Source organism: Mastigoproctus giganteus, chromosome 8, assembly GCF_048544385.1.
Source record: "Mastigoproctus giganteus isolate SK-2022 chromosome 8, ASM4854438v1, whole genome shotgun sequence".
Lineage (NCBI taxonomy): Eukaryota > Metazoa > Arthropoda > Arachnida > Uropygi > Thelyphonidae > Mastigoproctus > Mastigoproctus giganteus.
The window spans coordinates 93,835,112-93,856,620 of record NC_143582.1 but is presented as its reverse complement, the minus strand read 5'-3'; the positions used below and the strand labels follow the sequence as shown (position 1 = coordinate 93,856,620).

The window sequence follows — 21,509 nt, the reverse complement described above, 5'->3', positions numbered from 1 at the left end:
TTACACTTCCATGAAATCTTCAATCATATAAAAAAATTAATTTTCAGATCTCTCATTCCTATTTTTAAAGCTTCGTTACTCCGTTCTCACTTGCGCGTATCGCGTTACTTGCAATTTGTGTGTGCCGTGTTCTTTGTTATTGATTGCTTATCTTTTTACTGTTTTAAATTTTAACACCCCCCCCCCCACAAATGTCAGTGAACAGAAATGTCAACTAGTTCGTATGTACTGTACAGTAATAAGTACTGTACGTATTAATTATTCCGATTATCAAGTATATTCTTCCAATTTTCACGTATCATTTAATTTTTTAATTGGTAAGGTAATAAAGGGTAAATTTGTGCTTAATATATCTTTACTTTTATAGCCTGTGGATAATATTCCTCCTATTTTCGCTAATTAGAATCGCTGTTTAATAGAATTAAAATTCAAATCACAAACGTGATCACAATGACCGGCACTTACTGCACATCATATAGTAAATGGTACTTTACTATGGTGACTCCATCGTAACGTGATTTGATTGTACACTGAACCAATTGTAAAGGGGGAGGCACACTGTATTTTTAACTATTTACGTGAAACTTCCGATAATTGGGGCAGCCGCTTAATCGGGCCAAAATGCACACTAGTCCCGATGTGTCCCAAATAACCGGAATGGACTGTATATGAAACAGAATTGTATCCAGTAAATGAAATAAGTATAGTGAATGTACAAGTGTTAGGAGTTAGGGCAAGAAGACACGTGTTTTCATATAATGCTCAGATTAGCTAGTGAAGGTTTGTGCTGCTCCTTCCCACCTGGCTACGGAGGCGCCTGCTAGTGAAGGGAAACAGGAATAAAATGCAAGGTATCCCTGATTTAACTTTGTGTCATACTTCAGCTGTATGTAATAAATTTCATGTTTTATTTTCACTTTGAATCCTGTACATCGACTCAGTTTGGTAAAATATTTGTGCCATAAAATAACTGAATCTTGTGCTACATAAATGGACTGAATACTTCTTACGGTATAAGGATGTAGAGTATTTTCTTTTTTTTCAATTTATTTTTAAAAGTAGACTGCTTCAAGTTAATCTACACTTCCCTCATTGTCTAACTCGATCAAGTCAGGGTGGCAAAAGGTGGGGCCTTCATAGGTGTGAGGGCACCTAAGAAAAATCTAAATACGTAAATAGATATGCACACGCGTATACGTAAATGTACATGCGCACGCATGTACATTTACGTACGAAAATGGAAATGCGCATTGTGCACGCGCATAAATTAGCAGCACTTCCTTTTTATGGACACAGCACTTCCACAAATGGGGTAACGTCATCTAAAGGTGCGTCTGCTGAAGTGAGGACTACTTCCAATATTCATTTGCGCTTGCGCAATAATAAATAAATAAATAAATTTTCTGTTTATACTCCGGGACGACCAAACGGTCAGAGAACACAAGAAACAGCACCGTATTCAGCTTGAACCCCGGTCACTCAAGGCACCCGCGCGCATACGTTTTCGTAAATGGACATGCGCATGGCATAAACATCGCAGCATGTCATAAAAATCGTGATGGCAGCACGATTTCCAACATCCATTTGCGCACGCGCATTCGAAAATGGATATGCGCACGCGCACACGAAATTTGACATGCGCACGCACATTCGAAACAATTTTCGAATGCGCGTATACGAAAATGGACACGCATACGAAAATTGATATGCGCATACGAAATTTGACATGCGCACGCGCATACGAAAATGGACATGCGCACGCGCATACGACCGGTGAAGGACTGCCTCATTTCTTTATATTTTGTATATTTCCCTCATGCTTATGTAATTTATAGCAATTTTGAGAAAATAATATCCTTTAATTCTTTTAATTATGTAAAATAATAAACACTAAGTTCTGTACCTGTCGGGTTAAGCATACATGGGCCTCATGTAACCGCCAGGCACATGTCCCTGTCTTAACCTCTGTGTGTAATATCACCCCCCTAGCTTCTAGCTGTCCAGGGGGTGGCTCTTTGGCAGAGCAATAAACAGATTTAATAAATAAAAATACGAAAATTGACATGCGCACGCGCATACGAAAATGGATCCTGAAGGTTCAATTTTTGAAACCTTGGGAACTGTGAGCACTCTGAATAGCCCAAATGAAAGGCAGAAAGAGAATATAAAAAATATAAAAAAAAAATTTCTGTTTATATTCCGGGTCAGAGGAGTTTACAAGATACACAGAATACAAGAAACAGCACCGTATTCAGCGGTCACGGGCGCCTGACCACTAGACCACTAGGCTACGGCGGCCTGTATGTCTCGTGTGCGGAATTAAAGGATATCCTTGCAGACTGCATCAGCCCTTTTTCGATGCAGACTGCTTTCGATGCAGGCCGCTGAAAACCTCGCAAGCAATTTCATCCCTGTACATAAAATGCTACAGGAACTGCAGAAAAAGAATTTTCTTCTCAAAGAACAAAACAGTAGAATATTGCACACCCTTAAACCACTGGAGGAGAAAAGCTAGGATGCTTTGAATCCGTCCTCGTTGCACAGAGTGGCTCAGTGGCCCCCGTAACCGATGAAACTTGCTATGCGAGGCAGAGCTATCCAAACAAAAGTAGAAGTGATATGCATGGATTGCACAGGAGGATAGAAAGCATTGAAAATCACAAACAGAAGACAAGAAACGAATGGAATTCGGGGGAAAACATATCAGAACGAATTGCAAAACTACAAGACAGTCAAATAATATGTGAATTTCAAGCCCGGCCGCGAACTGTCTGTTTGCAACAGGACCTCGCAAGCAATAGCACCAAACCGAGTGAAACTTTAGGGGCGGCACAAGGAAATGTCGAAACTAAAATAAAGAAGTCTCAGAAATATTAGGGCAACAGGAACCACTGAAATGACTGGGGCATGCATGTATTCCGAGAGTACGAACGCCAGAGTTACCTCTTCCTCCTCAGATTATGTTCTTGCAAACCCACTCACTTATGCGCACATCGCTAAGCTACCTAAAAAGCAGAACACTTTTGTGGATAGAAAAACCCGCCCCTCCCAAAATTTCATTCCTGCTCTCGCCGAGGACGTAAGCCAGTTCACATAGAAAGTATTATGTTAACACGTCTTCCTGTAACACACCTGAAACAAACAGACGGTTTTCTGAAATCTACAACATTACTTCCGTTGCAACCAGAGAGCAAATTTTTGTATCAAGGCTGCAGCCCACAACACAGCCCAGAAACATTAAAGCCACGTGTGAGGGCGAACATGGGATAACTGTGGAAGTAAAGCAAGTGAAAACACGACACCCACCTTACTCCTCCTTTATAATCTCTCGCCTACAAGACGTAAGTGCCTGGCCAGTAGGTCAGGCCCTACAGATGAGCCAGACCACTGGTTAAAAATGATGCAAGGAATCGGGCTCAATAGCAATCAAAAAAACTCCCCCCAGCTGGGGATGCAGAACATCATATCCACTTGTTTGCACAAAACGTGAGGACCATCTCAAATAAGCTCCACACCTTACAAACGATGATGATGTACGAGGACCTGGATTTCATTTGCCTAATCGAAACCTGGTTGGGAAATGGAAAACAGTTAGATCGGCTAACTGCGGCAGCAAACTACGAATGTGTGGGAACCGGAAGAACAGTTGATGCACGAGGAGGGGGAGTTATAATTTGCTATCAAAATAAATATCAGTCTATAAGAGAACGAACAACCAATTCCAATAATTTTGAAGGAATTTGCGTTACCTTTTTAAAAGAGCACGTGCAGTTATACAGTTATGCATCATATACCTCCCACCTGAGCACACAAAGAAGACAAGGAACGAACTCTATGCTTGGCTTGCTGCAAATCGAAAGCCGTCAGTCGACACAATAATAGCGGGAGATTTTAATTTGCCTTTTCCGAAACACAGGGAGGCCAAGAAAGAGCTGGATGCTACACTAGGCACACTGCACTTAACGCAGCTTTCGACACCAGTGCCAAGGGGATTGCAGCAACTCGAGCTGTTGTACCATAGTTCATATCGGATCACAATCCCATTGAAGTAGAATTTAAGATCCATAAATACATGCAGGGTAAGCACACGAACTGGGAAAAGCAAAGTATCTTTTTTCCGTGAAGTTTATTAATGCAGAATTCAACCTCAATCATCTAACTAGTTACAACTGGAATGACCTGCAAGAAAAGCCAGTAGACGAAGCTTTAAAAATGATCGCTAAAAAGCTATACCAAACAGCATTGGAAGAAGCAGCAAAAGAAATCAAAATATCTGAGAGAACAAAAGAATGGTTCAACCCACTACTGAAAAACTATCTGGATTGCATCGAGCTCCGTATTAATGCACAGAAGTCTGCCCAAATGACCATAACTTACAAGCAGAATAAAAATGACATCTCGATCTCTGTGAACGGATCTAGTGTGGAAAAAGTGCACTCTCACCTGGACCTGGGTCTTAAGTGGGATGACAGACTCACCTTTGCTCAACACTTCGCCCATATGAAGACAAAAATATTCGCCGCTTTATGGGCTACTAGACAGGAACTGGTAGGAATTATTATTAATATCGAAGGATTATACAACAAATCACTTTTATGAATAACGCAATAATTAGCCTTGTTTAGGAATAACGTGGGCTCGAATAACGGTTAACGCAAACAAGTATGCCACTACAGTCCTGAACTGACCACTCAGCTACTTTATTATTATTATTATCAGTTTATTACCACAAGATATTGTGGGTCACCCCGGGACGGGATTGTGGCAGAAGGGTGTGCAATTTACATAGTGAGGTGTAATGTATAAGACTACATGCGTGACCTGAGGATTTACAGAATTAACGTACAAAATCTCGAAATAAAAAACAAAGTTTCTAATAATAAACAGCAAAGCAGAATTAAAAGAAACAAATAAATGCAGCAGGCAAAAAAGTCCAGATGATCGTCACAGATTCAATAGCTGGTAACAGTTCTTAAGGCTTTCCTTTCTGTAGAGCTTGTCCTCGCAGAACTTATCAGGGCGGAGGCCTAATTAATTATAGATCTGGAGGCAATTGGCCCGAAACATGCCGCTAAGGGAATCAATGTTTGTAAGCGTAAGCCGCAGAGGGAGGCAGGAGTCGGGGTGTTCTCCTCTTGTCTTCTTTGGGCCAGAGATTAATAGAGATATAGATGGAGCATCAGTTCGGCCTGTGATAAGCCGTGCTAGCTTGAGTGTATTTCTTTTCGTGATGAGAAGTTTTGCCTAGGTTAGCTTGGAGGATGGATCTGGAGATAGTAAAAGGTTGGTCCACCACCCTGTTCATCCATCTGAGCAACCAACATTCCAGACTGGTGTACTTTTTTTAGGTGGGAAGCAGAAACAGATCACCATATATCAGATGCGCAGAGAGAGAGATAAGGGTATGCACCTCAGGAAGTACCGACAAAGCAGCTCTGGCTGATGCACACCAACGAGCTCCTGGGGCACTGCCCAAATTCCTGCATACGTCTTCTGTCTCATCCTGACAAAGTGAGGCTGGTAGCGAGTCCTTCGTGTTTGGGGTTTACGAAAACTCCAAACATGAAAGGTATTAGAACCTATAGTACTTAATAACGTGCGTGGGTTGAAGGTTTTAAAAAAAAATTAAAGAAGATACTTGTTGACAGCAGACTTGAAATATCCAGATCGTGTAATTTTCATTAACTATGCGTGAAAAGTTTGACATTAAAACTATGCTGACTGGTTGCGGAACGTGTTCGAACTAGTCTGTAAGAGAGAGGGGAAATTACAGAAGCTAATTCCAAAGAACAGTGTCCATGGAAGTATCTATAGAAAAGGCATAGAACAGAACGTATATAAGACAGAGAGCGGAGACTTTGTTAGAAATGGTTATTACTGCCCTCTTTTGAATGAAGTCTAGAAGGTTGAGAGGTTTGGGAGCACTGCCCCACTTGTGGGGGGTAACGCCGAGAGCGAAAGAGAAAATCCAGTTTTTTTAAGATGCAGAGGAAGCAATATCTGTAATGTGCTTATGCCAAGAAGGCTAGAAATCTGGATAATCCCTAATAGAGATATATGATTTTGTCTACAAATCAGTGTCGTGAAAGATAAGAATCTTTTTTTGCGAAATATAAGACAGGACTGAGTTTTAGACGGATTCAAATCAACCAAGTTATCTTCGCCCCATTTGAGAATTACCTGGGGAGCAACATTTCAGGAATTGGTAATGGATATTCAAGAAGTTGAAGCTGTTTGTGCAGGGCAAGGTTTCTCAAACTGGAAGGTGGAATTCAATGTGCTATCATCAGCAAAACGATGGAGAGAATTTCTGGTCAATGGAAGGTAATTAATATACAAGAGGTAAAGCGTAGGAAAAAACTGAACCTTGGGGGAACACTACCATAAGTGGAGAGGTTAGAAGACAGAGAACCATCTATCATCACCAGCAGCGAGAGGTCAGAGAGAAAACTGGATACTAAATTGCAAAAAACAGCTTTAGAAATACACTTACCTTTAAAAAGGTAGTTACAATCTGTCATACACCGGAGATAATAACGCAATACCAACTATATTTTCCCATGCCAACTTTGCTGGACGCATAACTCGTTTTATAAAAGTCGGTTACTAAATAGGGAATTAAAATATGACATATACGTAATGGGAATATCCAACTAGTTTACAATTCTCGTGATTTCTAGAATCAGAAAGAAAATTACGCTCTCTGCAAATCGGAAATAAATATAAAATTTAGTGTGGCATAAGCACTAGAAAAACTAAAGCGAGAGAATATATTATTTTGTCAGGTATTTCAGCTTTGTTTCGCAAAAACAAGTGCACGTATATGTGCTTGTATACTAATGCTAGGAGCATAATAAATCAATTTTACGAATTTGAAGTACTCATAAAGGCACTAAATGCAGACTTTATAGCGATATCAGAAAAAAGGTGCCAATCAGAGATAATTGAGGAATTTGGAAGTGGAAGGAACTATGTATACGGAAAGAACAGGGGGGGGGGGAGGAGGAAGAGCTATGGTCTTGGTAAAGAAACACAAGAGAGCAGTACTCTTGGTCTGATTATCAGCAGCGACTCATGATGCATTAAGAATCTCCAGATAAAGGAACCACTAGTCGGCAGTGATCATAGCGTACGGTTGTGGGATTTACATAACTACCATCAATAGGGAGCACTAAGAGAAAAATCAGAGAAGTCACTACGCTTTTTATATCAACTAAGATGGGTGTTCACCTGATGGATGTTTAATTTATAACTGATGACACCAGTTATAAATTAAAAAGGACACATAAACCTATAGTAAGTGCAAACTAGTCAGCTATCAAGTCACTAAGGGGCTTAAGGCAAACCAAGGTAGATTATGAGAAGTATTTCGCTAAGAATGTAAAGAAAGGCAGAAAAGAATTCTTTGCTTATGTTAACTGGGACCTAAATGATTTTGTGATAACTGAGAGGAAAGTGGAAGAGGCATTGTTAAAGCTTAAACTGAATAGTGCGCCTGGGATGGATAGAATCCTTACAATTATATTAAAAGAAGCAGCAAAAGAAGTAAACCATTAGCTATAATTATGACTGCATCCTTGGGGTTTAGAGGAGGCTCCAATAGACTAGAGCTGTACAAATTTCTCCATCCAGGCAATGACGTGAGGAACTTATGATTTTTTTTTTTTTTTCACTCTATGGGTGAATTTAGTCGGTCTCATGCGTGGATAGTAGGGGCCTTCCCAACCGGAAACATAATATGACACAACCAATCTGCTTAGCTACTGAGATGCAGTAACAAGGGGATTAAAAGAAAAATTAATAATACAACCAATGACGTATACTTAGAGATCAGCAAAGCTTTTGATACTGTTCCACATGGAAAGACTGCTTAATAAATTGCAGCAATGTGGCATCATTAGGAAGTTGCTACTGTGGATAAACGGACAGAATGGTTATCAATGAGTACTGCTCTTCTTGGACTAATTGAATTTTTCAGTTATTAGTTGAATTTTTTTACTTCACTGCGTACCTCACAACGTAGTATTCACTCAATGTTTTGTAATACCTCATTTATTTCCTCTTGGATTTTTAATAAAAAAATGAAATGCAGTATAAATTTCATGGATCTTTCGCGATTTAATAAAACAAAGAAATATAAACAAGAACCTTGGATCGTAGTATGCAGTAAAAAATTTTCTAATTCACTCATTTATTCTCCCCGGATTTTGATAACAATTGACAGATACAACCTATTTCGTGTTTCTGTTTGATTGAGATAATAGAGTGAGCAAATAATAATAATTCATGCTATTTATATTTAGTAAACTGATAACAAAAAATGGCCCCCATCAAAAAGTAACGATTTCAAATGCGCGAACCGAGAGCATTTCTCTTACACATATCGACATTCTTCCCTTTCGTTGAATAGCCTAAGTAATATGTTTGGAAAAATAATAAATAATAATTGGGTTTCTATTTACCTGATTTTAATTAAATTTAGGGTGGGCCGACAAATCGTTCTGGAAAGAAATCGAGTTGTTCGTGCTGGCGGATAGATATGCTGAAGACAATAATAATATAATGCATATGCAAACGCGCCCAGAAACAGCTTAAAATTAAGAGTGAAAACGATGAGCTTAGTTTGGTATCATTAACGATTGATCTACATCAATTGTACATTTCTAAACTCAACTGACTCCAACAAACGGACAGGCTATTCCCCAACTTTGCACTTCAACTAATTAATCAACTGAGGATCGACTGTAACAAGTATGTCTCTAGCAAATCCTACAGAAAAGAGATAGCTAGCCAAACTGATCAAAAGCTACTGAAGGTCAGAGAAGTGTCTCCAAATACAACTGAGGACTCATGCCAAACTTTTCCAATTTGTAATTAATTTATTGTTATATTATCTGTAAATTTCGTTAATTCCTGACACTCTAGCCACAAGACCGTGATGGGCTTGCCTGTATTTCTGACAACAAATAGTTATTTATTTATTTATGAAAATATTTTTGCAGAGTATTTTAGGGGTCAAAATTTTGTATGCAACTTGTCTTCACTGTTTTCCGAGTGAATTCACTGGCGATCGACTGTCTAAAGATCTAAATCTGAATAATTTATTTAAAAAAATCATGTTAATTATATTATAGAGTAAGTCCTTTACCTCAACTATTTCCATAATATTAAAAATGGTACGGATAAGAGGTTTTAAAGTTGAACACCCTCTTTCTGTAGAAGCTCAACCAAATTGAGTATATCTCTTGATGGCAATCTGAATTTTCTGTGTGGGTACCATCCATAGAAGGCATTTTCGATTTATAACAAAAGTGCTGTAAAGGGCAGGTCTACGAAGCACTCAGTAACTACTTCTCCATATTTCCCTACCTTCAGCCCCCTCCTCTTCACATTTCCATATTCACGATCCCCCTCTCAATTCATTTATCATTGTGTTTCTATCTCCCTCTGGGTCTCTCCCCCCCAACTTTTCCCTCAGTCGCATCCTTTATGAATACCTCTCCTCTCAAAGCATGCCCAATCCAATTCATCTTCCATCTATTATCTCAATCAAACATCTCTCCTCACCCAACCTCAAAAAATCCTCATTTCTCACTTAATCAACCCATTTTATTTTTCTCATCTTCCTCCAATATCTTCGTTAGCTTTATTTTTATCTTCCATTCTCGGCGATCACTTCTCTTTTCCATCAAGTACCACACTTCTACCAGACATCCTACCAATCCTTTCCTTAAACTAATTCCTAACCTCCTACATAATATACTTCTTCGTTTCTCAAAAGCTTTTTTACCCATAGCTATTTACCAATTTCGATTATCAACTACATTTCAAACGTCTGGTATTGTACCTATTAAGATTATATTACACACCATTCTCCATACAATAATGTTTACTTATTCATTAATTTCTGCACTTAGATTTTGCACTACCACTTTCACTTGCCGCATTGTGCAGAAAGTTAATAAAGGCATCATGAATTTATACCCAACATGAGGCTTGTAACAGTTCTAATCTCTTATGATCTACCACAGAAGGCAGTGGACAGTCGTCGCAGTAACAGTTGTTTAAACAGCGCATCGGCAACTGTACCATGTTACACGATGAGTTTTTTGTTGTAGGGTTTTAGACGCATTAGCAACTAAGGCCATATTGCTCCCTGTATATTATTTGTAACTTGCGTGTGTTCTGTGGTCGATTTTCTGTCTGCTGGACAAAAAAAATCCGAGTTTCCGGGAGGGAAAACGATGCTACCCTCGCCAGAGTCCAACTAACTCAGCCACGTTGTGAATAAGGCCCATAAACATTCTTCACATCAACAACAATACTCGAGCTTAGGTCTTTCCACTCGGTGTGGGGATTACGACTATTCTATCAACTGTGCTAATCACGAGGGCGAAGGCAGTTCAATACAAGCCGAAATAGTATTACCCGTCAATTAAAAAGGCAATTTCTGTCATTTTTATTTTAATTTATCAATAAAACTAAGTTTGAAAACATTCACAATTTGATGATCTTATCTCTCTGCATATCGATAAACTGAAAATGTTAAATCCAAGCACCAGACAAACTCCACTATCTCATTTTCGCTTCCTCTTGTCCTCTACTAATTAAATACAACTCTCGTCAGATTGATGCGTCTGCAGTCAATGAATTGAGAATTGTGACTGCAAGCAAAGTATCACTTTCAATTCCCCGAAGAGCCTCCCCATCTTCCACTCAATTAGCAATAAATTTATCTCCGCAGAGCCACCACACGAAACGGGGCGAGGGAATTCTTTATATTTTAATTATGTACGTAATAAATCTGGAGTTCGCAAACTGCGTGTATTTTATGAAATCCATCCTTTTGAAATGCGGTTGAAATCCATCGCTGGAGATCAAATGACAAACGCGATGAAAGAAGTTGTCGACTGGTTTGGTTATTGGAAGAGCATTGTCATCAGATTACTGGTGCCTTTGATTTTTCGCAGAAAACAAGGGTTCATTTGGCATCACTGAAAATAGCAGATTTCAATCTGTGAGGTTCTAAAAGAAAGATAGCTCCAATTACTAATCGATATATACAACAACAGCACGAGCAATCTAGCCTTATTTCTAAATAACCATGATAGCTAAACAAAGAGATCCCTGATCTATTTCTGTGGCATTTTTTCACAGTTCTAATCTCAAAAAAGTTAAAACCCAGAATCTTCTGAACTCCTTACTCTTTTCAAAGGTAATCTGTACATCTCTTTCTCACTTGCCCTAATTATACACTTAATTATCTTTGCGCTTTAAGGAAGATACTCGCATATGTCCTCGCTTTTACTTTTTATCAGGCAGCTCCTAATTTGATATCTCCTAATTTTTGATGTCACTTGGCTAGAAATATTTTTACTCCATTTTATCAAATTCATTTATTGTCTCTCACAGATCACTTTAACCCCAACTTTTCCTTCGATTTCCGAATTGCAATGACCGATATAATTGATAAACTTGTATTACTAATGACTTTAAGCAGATTATTCATTAACCTGGTTTCCTACAGGGAAGGCATACGATAAATCTCTGCTTTCTCAGCATCCAAAATAACAACAGGGATTTTTTATTTTGGATGTTGAGGAGATCCTCAAAAAACAACAGTGATTTTTTTTGAGGAAAGTTTTGTTGTCAGTTTAATTTTGATCGTTTTTCTTTTTTATTATTATTATTGATACTCGAAAATCGCTATAGGCTTCCCTCCAAAAAAGTATCGGGAGACGACTATTCCATAATTTCACAGGAGGTAGTTGTTGTCGGTGACTCTATTGTGCCGAAATATATATTGTGCAAACAAAAAGGGCAGGTAGAAATATGCCGAGAGTATGATTGCAGGGCACAAAAGTTAATGAAGTTGTAGAAAGATATTTTCTTTTAAGGGCACAAAAGGTGATACTGTTGTATATATTGGTACTAATGATATTAGGAATAAAAGATCTGAGGATTTACTTAACAGGTAAAGAGCATTCTGGGAAAAAGTCGCCAGTTATGGGACCTCTGGTGCATCTATTCTAGACTTATCTCTGAACAGTGCAGGTTACGTGACCATCCCTGCAGACCATCTGCATCCCTTCATGGTCATCGTGCACCCACAGGGCAATGGACTCTTCCAGGAGGACGGACAATGCGCCTCCCCACAGAGCCGTGGTGACTAGAACATGGTTCGAAGAGCATTCCGCAGATTTTACCATGGAATTGCCTACCTGTTCACCGGACATGAACCATGGAGCATCTTTGAGATGCTGTGGAAAGGTCTGTTCGAGCTTTGGATCGTCCACCCGGAATGCGACAGAATGGACAGCGGTGCATCAAGCATGGATGGAAATACTTGTGGAACGCTTTCGTGAACTAAATTCCTCGCCGTGTTACTATCCTTATCTGGGCGAAAGGTGGGCCTACACGTTACTAGGTAGGTATCCCATGATTTATGTCCACTCAATGTACTTGCATGTACAATAATTCTAGGGGCACAGTTAATAAATTTGATGAATTTAAAGTCCTAGTCAAGCCATCCAGTGAAAACACTATGGGGATATCAGACACATGGTGTCACTCAAGATATGGGAGATTCAAAATTTGAATATGGAGAGGACAATGTGTACAGTTGTTGTTGTAGGGATTTAGGCGCATCAGCAACTTAGACCATAATCGGCCGTACATAATAATATGTCTGTAAATTGCGTGTGTTCTGTTGTCCATTTTCTGTTTGCTTGATTCCTCCTAAACCTCCCATCACCGGATGGAAAAGAACTCAGTTCGAATCCCGTCGATGATGTGTGGAATTTTTATGGGCCTTTTTCACAACGTAGCTGAGTTAGTCTGTATCAAGTGAGGCAGAATGGTTTTTGTTTCAGGAAAGGTGGATTTTCGTGATGAAAATATAAAATCGACCGCAGAACACACTCAATGTTATGTATAATGCACAATATGGCCATAGCAACTGATGCGCCTAAAACTCTACAACAAACAAGCATTGGGAAACCAAAAAAAAAAGTTGTGTGCGTTACCTGCCTAATAATTGTAATGAGTATACCGAAAAACTATACGGAAAAATAGACAGGGCCCAGTAAATCAGAATGTCTTATAATGGGAGATTTTAATTTTCCCGATATTGATTGGAACTTGTGAATTGCACACAAGCAAGGCTTTTGTGGATTTGCTGGATAACTGTTTTCTACAGGAGCATGTTGGAATAATCAGACATGCTGATTATAATCAGCATGTCTGATTATGATCAAAAAGCGATTCTATATGCGCTATGAATTGCGAATAAAAAAACCACTAGGTGACTGTGATCAGAGTGGACAAAAGCGGGATTTACTGAAGGACGTAATCACTGTCAAAGGCAAAAGGAAGGGCTTTTGCCCTTGACAGTAGTTACATCCTTCAGTATACCCCGCTCTCAGAAAGTTTTTAAATTCTATGCAGTATGACCAACTGAAGAAGTTGCCAACAGCAAATTCAAATGGTAAGCATTTTATGTTATTGTAGAAGCTACTGGGTTTTTCATACCAAGAAATAATGTTCCAGGCTCAGACCTAAATGGATGTCAGATGAACTGATGATACTTGTGTCAGAGAACTAAAATGCGTGAGATGCATATAAATTATCAGGTGATACAAAAAGCTATGGTAGATATAAACTAATCTGTAATCAAGACAAAGAAGATATTAGGCACGCTAATGAAGATTAAGGGAGGTCACTGTCAAAGAATGCCAGGAAAAGCAGCAAAGACTTCTTTGTAGACACTAAGAAGAAAGAGGATAAATCACGTTGCTGCATTTCATATCAATGGTTTAACTGTTGATGATAGTGCTCAGGTTTCTGACAAACTGAATAGGCATTTTGCATCTGCATTCACACATCAGGAATTCGTTGAAGGGAAGGGTATGCCAAAAGTTTATCAAATTCTAACAGGGATCTACAAAAAAACTCCATAACCTTAAAAAAATTAACATTTGTAGTGAAACGTATAAGATATTGTTTGATTACAGTCATTTTGTTTTCTATATGCGCAAAGCAAAGGTATTGCGCCAGATAACGCTTCTATTGCATCAGCCAGTAACTGCATGGTATTGCTTAAGCCGTTTCTATATATACGGCGTTGGAAGGGTATACACGCTCAAAAAAGTAGTGTAGCTGTTGCTCTGTCCCAGGAAGGGCTTTCTACGCGTGCTATCGCTGATAAAATAGGCTGCCACCAGTCAACAGTATCCCGGGTGCTGAAATTAAATCGTGAAACTGGTGATGTGAAGAGAACACCTGGATCAGGCAGTAAGACAGTGACTACACCTTGACAAAATAGATATTTGAAACGGCTATGCCTTCGTAATCGCCATGCTAGTGCTCCTGATCTCAAACTGGACTTTGAGATGGCCTCTGGTGTTGAAACAAGTGCACGAACTATCCGAAGACGGCTTTCGGAACGTGGTCTGCATGCCTATCGGCCCAAGAAGAAGCCTTTGTTGAACCAACAAATGAGGAAGAAGCGACTTGCTTGGGCTAAAACGCATGTTTCATGGACAAAAGAGCAATGGGACAACGTCATCTTTTCTGACGAATCGAAATCAACCCGCATGTGGACATGTAGAATATCTTATGTAAGGTGGCTCCCAAACGCTAGTTGAACTCCGCCGTGGTACACTGTGATGTTACAAAACTCCAGAAAGGCCAGAAATGTGTGTAATGATATGTTTGTGCCGTGTATGTGTTTGTTATGTTGTTTAGTTGTTTCTGGCCGCTTTGCTATCAGGAAGCAACAAGCACCAGGGTGTAATGTCCTGATACCCGTCTACGCCGCGAGGAGGCGGGCCACAACTGAGAGCGAACCGCAGCAAACCTCGAGTGTCACGTACTGAATGTCGAAATCATTAAAAATATGAGCAAATAAAATTAAATTTAACAGTAAATTAATAGAAATCAGAAAATATAAAGATAATGCTTCAGTTCACTGATAAATGGGTCAAGTCAAAAATAAAACATGCAAATAATATTACTTCTAGGATATTTTCTTCAAAGTAGGACAGTTCACCTACAAAAAAAATATATTTTTAAGAACTTTCGGAGGGCCCTTTGTTTTTCTGCGGTATTTCTTCTACCGGAGGGTGTTCGTTCGTGACGGTAATTTAGGAGAATCACCGCTACAGAGAAATGTGCACCATTTCCTTTTTTTACGAAGAAGCCGTGTGCTTGACAGCTCACTATATCATCCAATTCTGGAGACTTAAACTTCTATGTAAACTTCTTTTTATGTAAACTTAAACTTCTATGGAAACTTAAACTTCTATGTAATTTTATTACTATATTTCAGTACTAAACAGAATGAAACGTTTTCCAATATATGGGTATGTAATCTGTGCACAGTCTCTGTTAAAGTGAATTTTGATCGTATCAAAAGTATTACCATTGATACGCCTTAAAAACTCCCTTTTAGTAACTGAATTAGGAACATTGCCACCCCCTCTTGCTGTTCGTGCTCCAAATAAATGATAGAAGTTGGTTAATGTACGCGGTACGTTACATTTCAGGCGCGTTACACTTTTATTCTTGAATTAATTACATTTTTTTTCTTTGATTAACGGTGAAAAGTGAATAATGAATTACCTTGTTAATTAATAAATTAATACTATATAAAAGTAATTGTTTTCACTTCACTACACATGAAAACGTACTATTCACTCAACATATACTTTACATATTTCCTCTTGGATTTTAATAATAATTGAAAGATTCTGCTACGATTAATAAAATAAGAAAAATAGCAATAATTCAGTTCATGATTTATATATTTAGTAAACTGATAACAAAAAAACGAGCTAGTAAAGTTTACGTGCGCGAACGAAAAATATTTCGTTTCTGCGCATCCTCCATATGGCCTTTTCATTCCTCTAATCGGTACACGGAAACCAAGGCAACATCTCTACTGCTTCAACTACACTACACGTTTAGGGATACCTAAAGGGAAATGAATGAAAAAAATAAATAATAACTGTCGGATTTCTGCAGGTCCGATTTTACTGGAAATTGGAAAGGTTGGACAAATCTTTCTGAAAGAGCTAAATATAAAATTTAATAAAAATCCATCCACTGGGAGTCGAGGTATATACACGCGGACGGACAGACATGGTGAAGAAAATAGACGCATTATGCAGATATGCTAACGCCCTTAAAAACTGGATGATTGTTATAGTTTTCTTAAAAGAAAGCGTATTTAAAAGTTTTTAAATAAAATAAAGAAAAAAATGTTCCATTTATACTCCGGCACAAACACTAGGTCAGAAAAACTTACAATTTTGACAACGAATGCAATCGTTTAATGTATTTAGCAGCCACGGGCGGATTGAATCAACTAGCAAACTCTGCCCAAATACCACAATTATGAAAATAAAATGGAATATCGGGAGAAAAACAGTCCGAAGTTGGGTAACCCGTTTTCCACAAGGCCCATAAACAGCAACAAAGTTTATAATGATGGAAAAAAACCCAGCAATTTTCATTTTAAACCACTTATTCTTGATGGCAACAACATCGTGGAGAGAACAAAAGAAGACAATCATAAGTGAATATCATGAATAAACGTTGATGGCACTCTGAACCATTAATCTGACGATCTTTGCTCATTTCTCGGACGCAGAAATGAGAAGTCGTAAAAACTCGTTCTGCTTCTCCGCTCACTTTTGGAGGTTCAGTAGGATTGATGGCCGAAGCGTCCGTTTAGACCACTTACCAAATCTTCCACCAAGAATCGTTACCGCTTTCTCGTCATTACTGCTCTTGTACTGCAGCCCATCGCGCGATTTGTCCTTGCTTCCCAGTTACCTTTGCCACCTTCTATTCTCAGTCATCTCACCTCTACCGAGTCCCCTCGAGATATCACTGGGACACATTACGTAGCATGCACTGATAATATCTCTCTCTCTTTTGGCACAATTACTGATGTCCTTCCTTCCTTTCGTAACGACCAACAAACACGCCTAATGACATCACGTGGGCCAATCTGGTGCTTTATTACTTCTCACAGCTGCAGAATTATGTCAGTTCTTCGCTGCCAACCGTGTGTTTATTAGATTAGCATCTCGTGCTTATAACTCATTAGTTAATGATTGTTTTTATGGACGTAAAACGCCTTGGAGCTGTGCAGATCTTTAGATGTTTAAACTGCAGGTCTCGATGTCTGTTTAAAAGTCGTATCCATCAGTGTCAAGGGGAGGTTAAAATTAATGTCTTCCTGAACTTAACCTTGACATACACGGCTTGCAGTAACATTCTAGTTATTCCACAGTTCCTCGGTGTTTAGATTCCGTATTCAGTTTTATCATACGTCACTGTGGCACAGCTTTTTCCTGAGAAAACTCAGGACAAATATAAAAAAAAAAAAAAAAAAAAAGACTATTTTATTTCTTCGGTGTAAAAAGAAACGTTAAACAGATTGCTGTGTATCTTGGCTTCTATTATGTCGAAATACATATTGAATAACACTACCACTGGATGGACCTCGATTATCCGAAACCTCGATTATCCGAACTAATCACGAAGCTGTCCTGCATGCATCTCTTGGTTTGTTTTACATCAGTCAGACAGTTCAACAACAAAATAAAATTTGCTTAACGCTAACGAGAACTCGAACTTGCTTCGGGCTTAGAAATATTTTAAAGCAATAACTAAATGTAAATGTTTTATTCTCTTTTTAAGTTCGGATTTTTCTGGCCATTGAGTAATGGTCAATTTCTACCGTTATAATGTAATTTATTTATGACGTGGGGAATGTATTTGTTGATGTTCCAAAATCTATTTTCGTGAAACTCTACGTCTAGAGAATTAGAAATTTTGCCCTCTTGGGAATCTGGTGTGCAGTACTTAACTACTGCGACCCAGCTACGTTTTAATTGCACTGCGTTGTAAGCATGCGTACAATTAAGTAGGGGGCCCGAACATGTTCCTTGCTTCCCGGTCCGAAAAAGGGTAGCTACGCTACTGGTATTGTGCCATGTTTGGAGAGGAGTTTAAACCAATATTCGCAAGAAATATCGAGGACTGCTTTCAAAAGGGGTTGTTTTCTCATCATGACAATGGGCAACCTCATAACTCAGCAGCAAATGCAAAATTAATATCTTATCATCACTATTTCTTCTGGAAATTCAAACTTAAATTGTGCCTGTAACCCGGAAGAAAGGGATTTCTTTATGAACCATCTTGAAGGATTAACTCTGGACATTAAGAATGTCAGAGGACCCTAGTATCCACTCAATCTGTAAAGGAAGGGATTATTTAATTCAAGTTGATATGAAAAACGACTTTTTCAAAAAAAAAATCTTTATTTGGCTGTACTATTAACATCCTCTTGCTTTCCGAATTCCTAAATCTCCTTCACTCAGGAGACTTAAAACATTCGGCAAGCAGGAGACTGTTAACAGTTCAGCCAAGTATGGTGTGATGATGGATTCCGGCAAGGACCTCGAAACATTACCCAAACCATTATTATACACCGCGGTTGCCTTATTTTTTTCCCTCTAGAATTTGCTTTTTCATTCCGTAAAGCAGCAAACTAATAATAGAATAGGCAGAATTTATAGGCACAATATACTGAGGTCTCGTGACCTTAAATACTTAGGCGCAAATGTTTAACCAAAAAAAAAAACGCTTTCAACTTACAAAATGCAAAAGATATATCGAATTGACTAATCCTAAAATTTGCCGCAATATGCGCTCAAGAGAATGATCGATAGGCCAACGTTACGGTATCGCTGTACATTTTTATAGAATAAAATGACGTCCTACATTCTCGTAGTTCCAGCATTATTCCACAAACGAATCCTCTACTCTATTCTGAATTATTAGATCTATAATCGAAATTATGTTCCAAATAATTAAAATATACTAAAGATAATCATAAATAAATATATGACCATGTAATGTCTAACACTGGTTATTGCTATCTTTTCAGAGAAATCAAAAACACTAGAATGTCCCAAGACGGTTCAATGGACGATGCTGAAAGAAGAGAAAGAAGAGGGTAAGAAATCCCACAAGACCCCTTGGGGTCGAGTGAAAACGATGATCCAAACGCGGAAAGACGGGAGGCATCAAAAGACCGAAGGGTGTAGTAACAGCTCGTTACGAACCCCCAAAGAAAAGAAGGACAGTGATCAAGGCACTGAAGTGACAACCAATCATCACGAAAGCAACAGTCACCGCCAAAGACGCTATTCCAGAACCCAGAGGGATGGTAGTGAGCAAAGGAAAAATTATCACTGTCTCGGAGAGTGTCCTTCGCACGCATGCCAAGTGGCAGATGCACATCTGGAAGAAATAGTCAAAAAAAACAACTCCCGCACCTCAATTAGCTGCGAAGAAAGATCTAATGAAGCACCTCCTCCGAGCGATAAAAAAAGGCGCCAGAAACCACGACCTCTGTCCCTTATATCTCCCGGTGCGGACGATGCGAGTCCATGCACGCAGTCTCGATCCGTAGCCAGCGCCGACACCGAGAAAGAACATCCTAAAACTCCCTCATCGTCTCCTCCATTTCATAGGAAGTCCCGGTGGACACGAATGAAGCACGCGTTGACGGGTAAAAAAGAAGACGGCAGTCGACTTTCCCAGTCTGTTCCATCCAGTCCTTCTGGGAACGAAGGGACCACGTTTGACTTTGAAAGTTTTAATATCGAAGGTAAGTAGCTCGCTTCTTTCCCTAACTTTGAGAGAACTAAATTCAGACTCTTCAAAATAAGGAGTTTGAATTTAAAAGCGCCGCCCATTCTTTTTAATGCTAATTCGCGGCGAATGCTGCACTGAAAAGGTGTATTTAGAAGCTCAACGTAAAATTTCGCTCTGAGTCCTGAAATTTTAAAGGATTCCTCTTCAGTAAAATCACCTCAATACGCCTGGACTTCTTTTCGATTGTGCATTAACGCCTGGGGAAGAAATTGCGTGCAGTAACCTTGCAAATCATTTATGATCAAGAACTTCATATTAACCTGGCCATTCTCCACAGCACACTTCATTCGTTGATTAAAAATTTCCACTGCTTTACATGTAAAGCAAAGCAATTAGATTTTACACAAAGCTTAAAATTTTGTAGGAAATATAACCGCGAGAATTGCTATAATATTGTCGAAGTATTAAGAAAGATAAATGTAAGAATGAGATATAAAATGAAGAGGAAATGGAGAAATTGAGAGGATGTCGATTTATTTTCTTTCTTCCAATTTTTCTCACACCAATAAATTTTGAAGGCTTCATAGGAGTAGTGAAATTCTGTGGTTCTGTGTTGATGAAGTAGAAGTCAATTTCTAAGCTCAACATCGGTTGTTGAAGTGTTTTTTTTTTTTTTATTCATAACGGCTGCTATGGTTAAATTGCACCTATTGAACATAGAATCTCTATCCGCACTTACAGCGGATTTATTGGAAAAGGAGTTAACTTTTAAACACAGCCAACGGTTAGCTGGCCAGCGATTTGATCTTTGACTTTAATATTGTCAACTGTGGATAACGAACAGTGGTCCTCATTCCTCCAAATTAGTCTCAGATTTTCCAATCCTAATCACGTGCCTGGACCATTCACTAATGTTAAGGGAGTCGCCTTCCGTCGGGTTATAGTGTGTAACCCGATTCATATTTGGTTGGATCTCTTTTGAACCTGGCAACAGGAGCCAGTTTCACCCAGAAGCTCTGAATCAAATTCCCATTCCAATGTGGTCCGAAATTCAAATTTGCGATGCATCCTGTCGACACTTCTTGACTGTCAATAAAAAACAACTAACTAGCAGTCTAGAGGGTGACGTCTTCGAGTTCGATCTGATTCACGATGTTCCGTGCTATGGAAACAACTGGAAGAAGATAATCTAATGATTTGGTCAACTTTCGGTATTTTAAGTAACTTTTTTTTGTTTCGCTTTATTTCCAGCGCGAAGCTGTTGGTTGAAGTTCCACAAGTGTGCAAGGTTCACCACTAAGGGGCGGTGGTCTGGATAAGGGAATGTACAACAGTACCGAAAACTCGATTCCACCATAGTTTGTGAAGTGCAGCCTCTTTCCTGCAAGGAGGAAATGACCAGCGGTCAAGTTGTAAGCCAAGTAACCCCGATCTTAATCTCTACCAAAGCTTCTGCATCTGGAATAAGGGAGGATTGAAATCGAGCACGATGACATTTGGTTTTGACTAGACATCAGCTTATACGCACTAAAAAACAGGTCAAATAGGCACTAAAATATGCCAAAATTCTAATATATGCACTATATTTTTTTACATTTATTACTCGGTTATTACAATTAATTGAACCACAATATTTCTTTGCATTCAACACGTTAAAGTAATAAAAACCGTTTATGAAAAGTTTTAATATCTGTTTAAAAGTTTACCCTTGGAAACACGCACCTGGAATATTTTATTTACAATAATATACGTATTTCTCAAAGTGATCCATTGTAAATTTGTGCAGTTTATCGTCCAAGATTATTTTATACGCAGAGAATGTCCTTTCTACTTCT

General features: G+C 38.8%; 1 protein-coding gene across 1 annotated transcript in view; it reads left to right on the top strand.

Moving 5' to 3' along the window:
• Positions 1-21,509, top strand: part of LOC150081719 (uncharacterized) — a 167,107-nt gene that overhangs the window by 54,187 nt on the left and 91,411 nt on the right. The window contains exon 3 of the mRNA XM_090378828.1: positions 18,962-19,687. Coding sequence (XP_090234954.1) covers positions 18,962-19,687 — 726 coding nt within the window. The remainder of the gene's footprint in view (positions 1-18,961; positions 19,688-21,509) is intronic.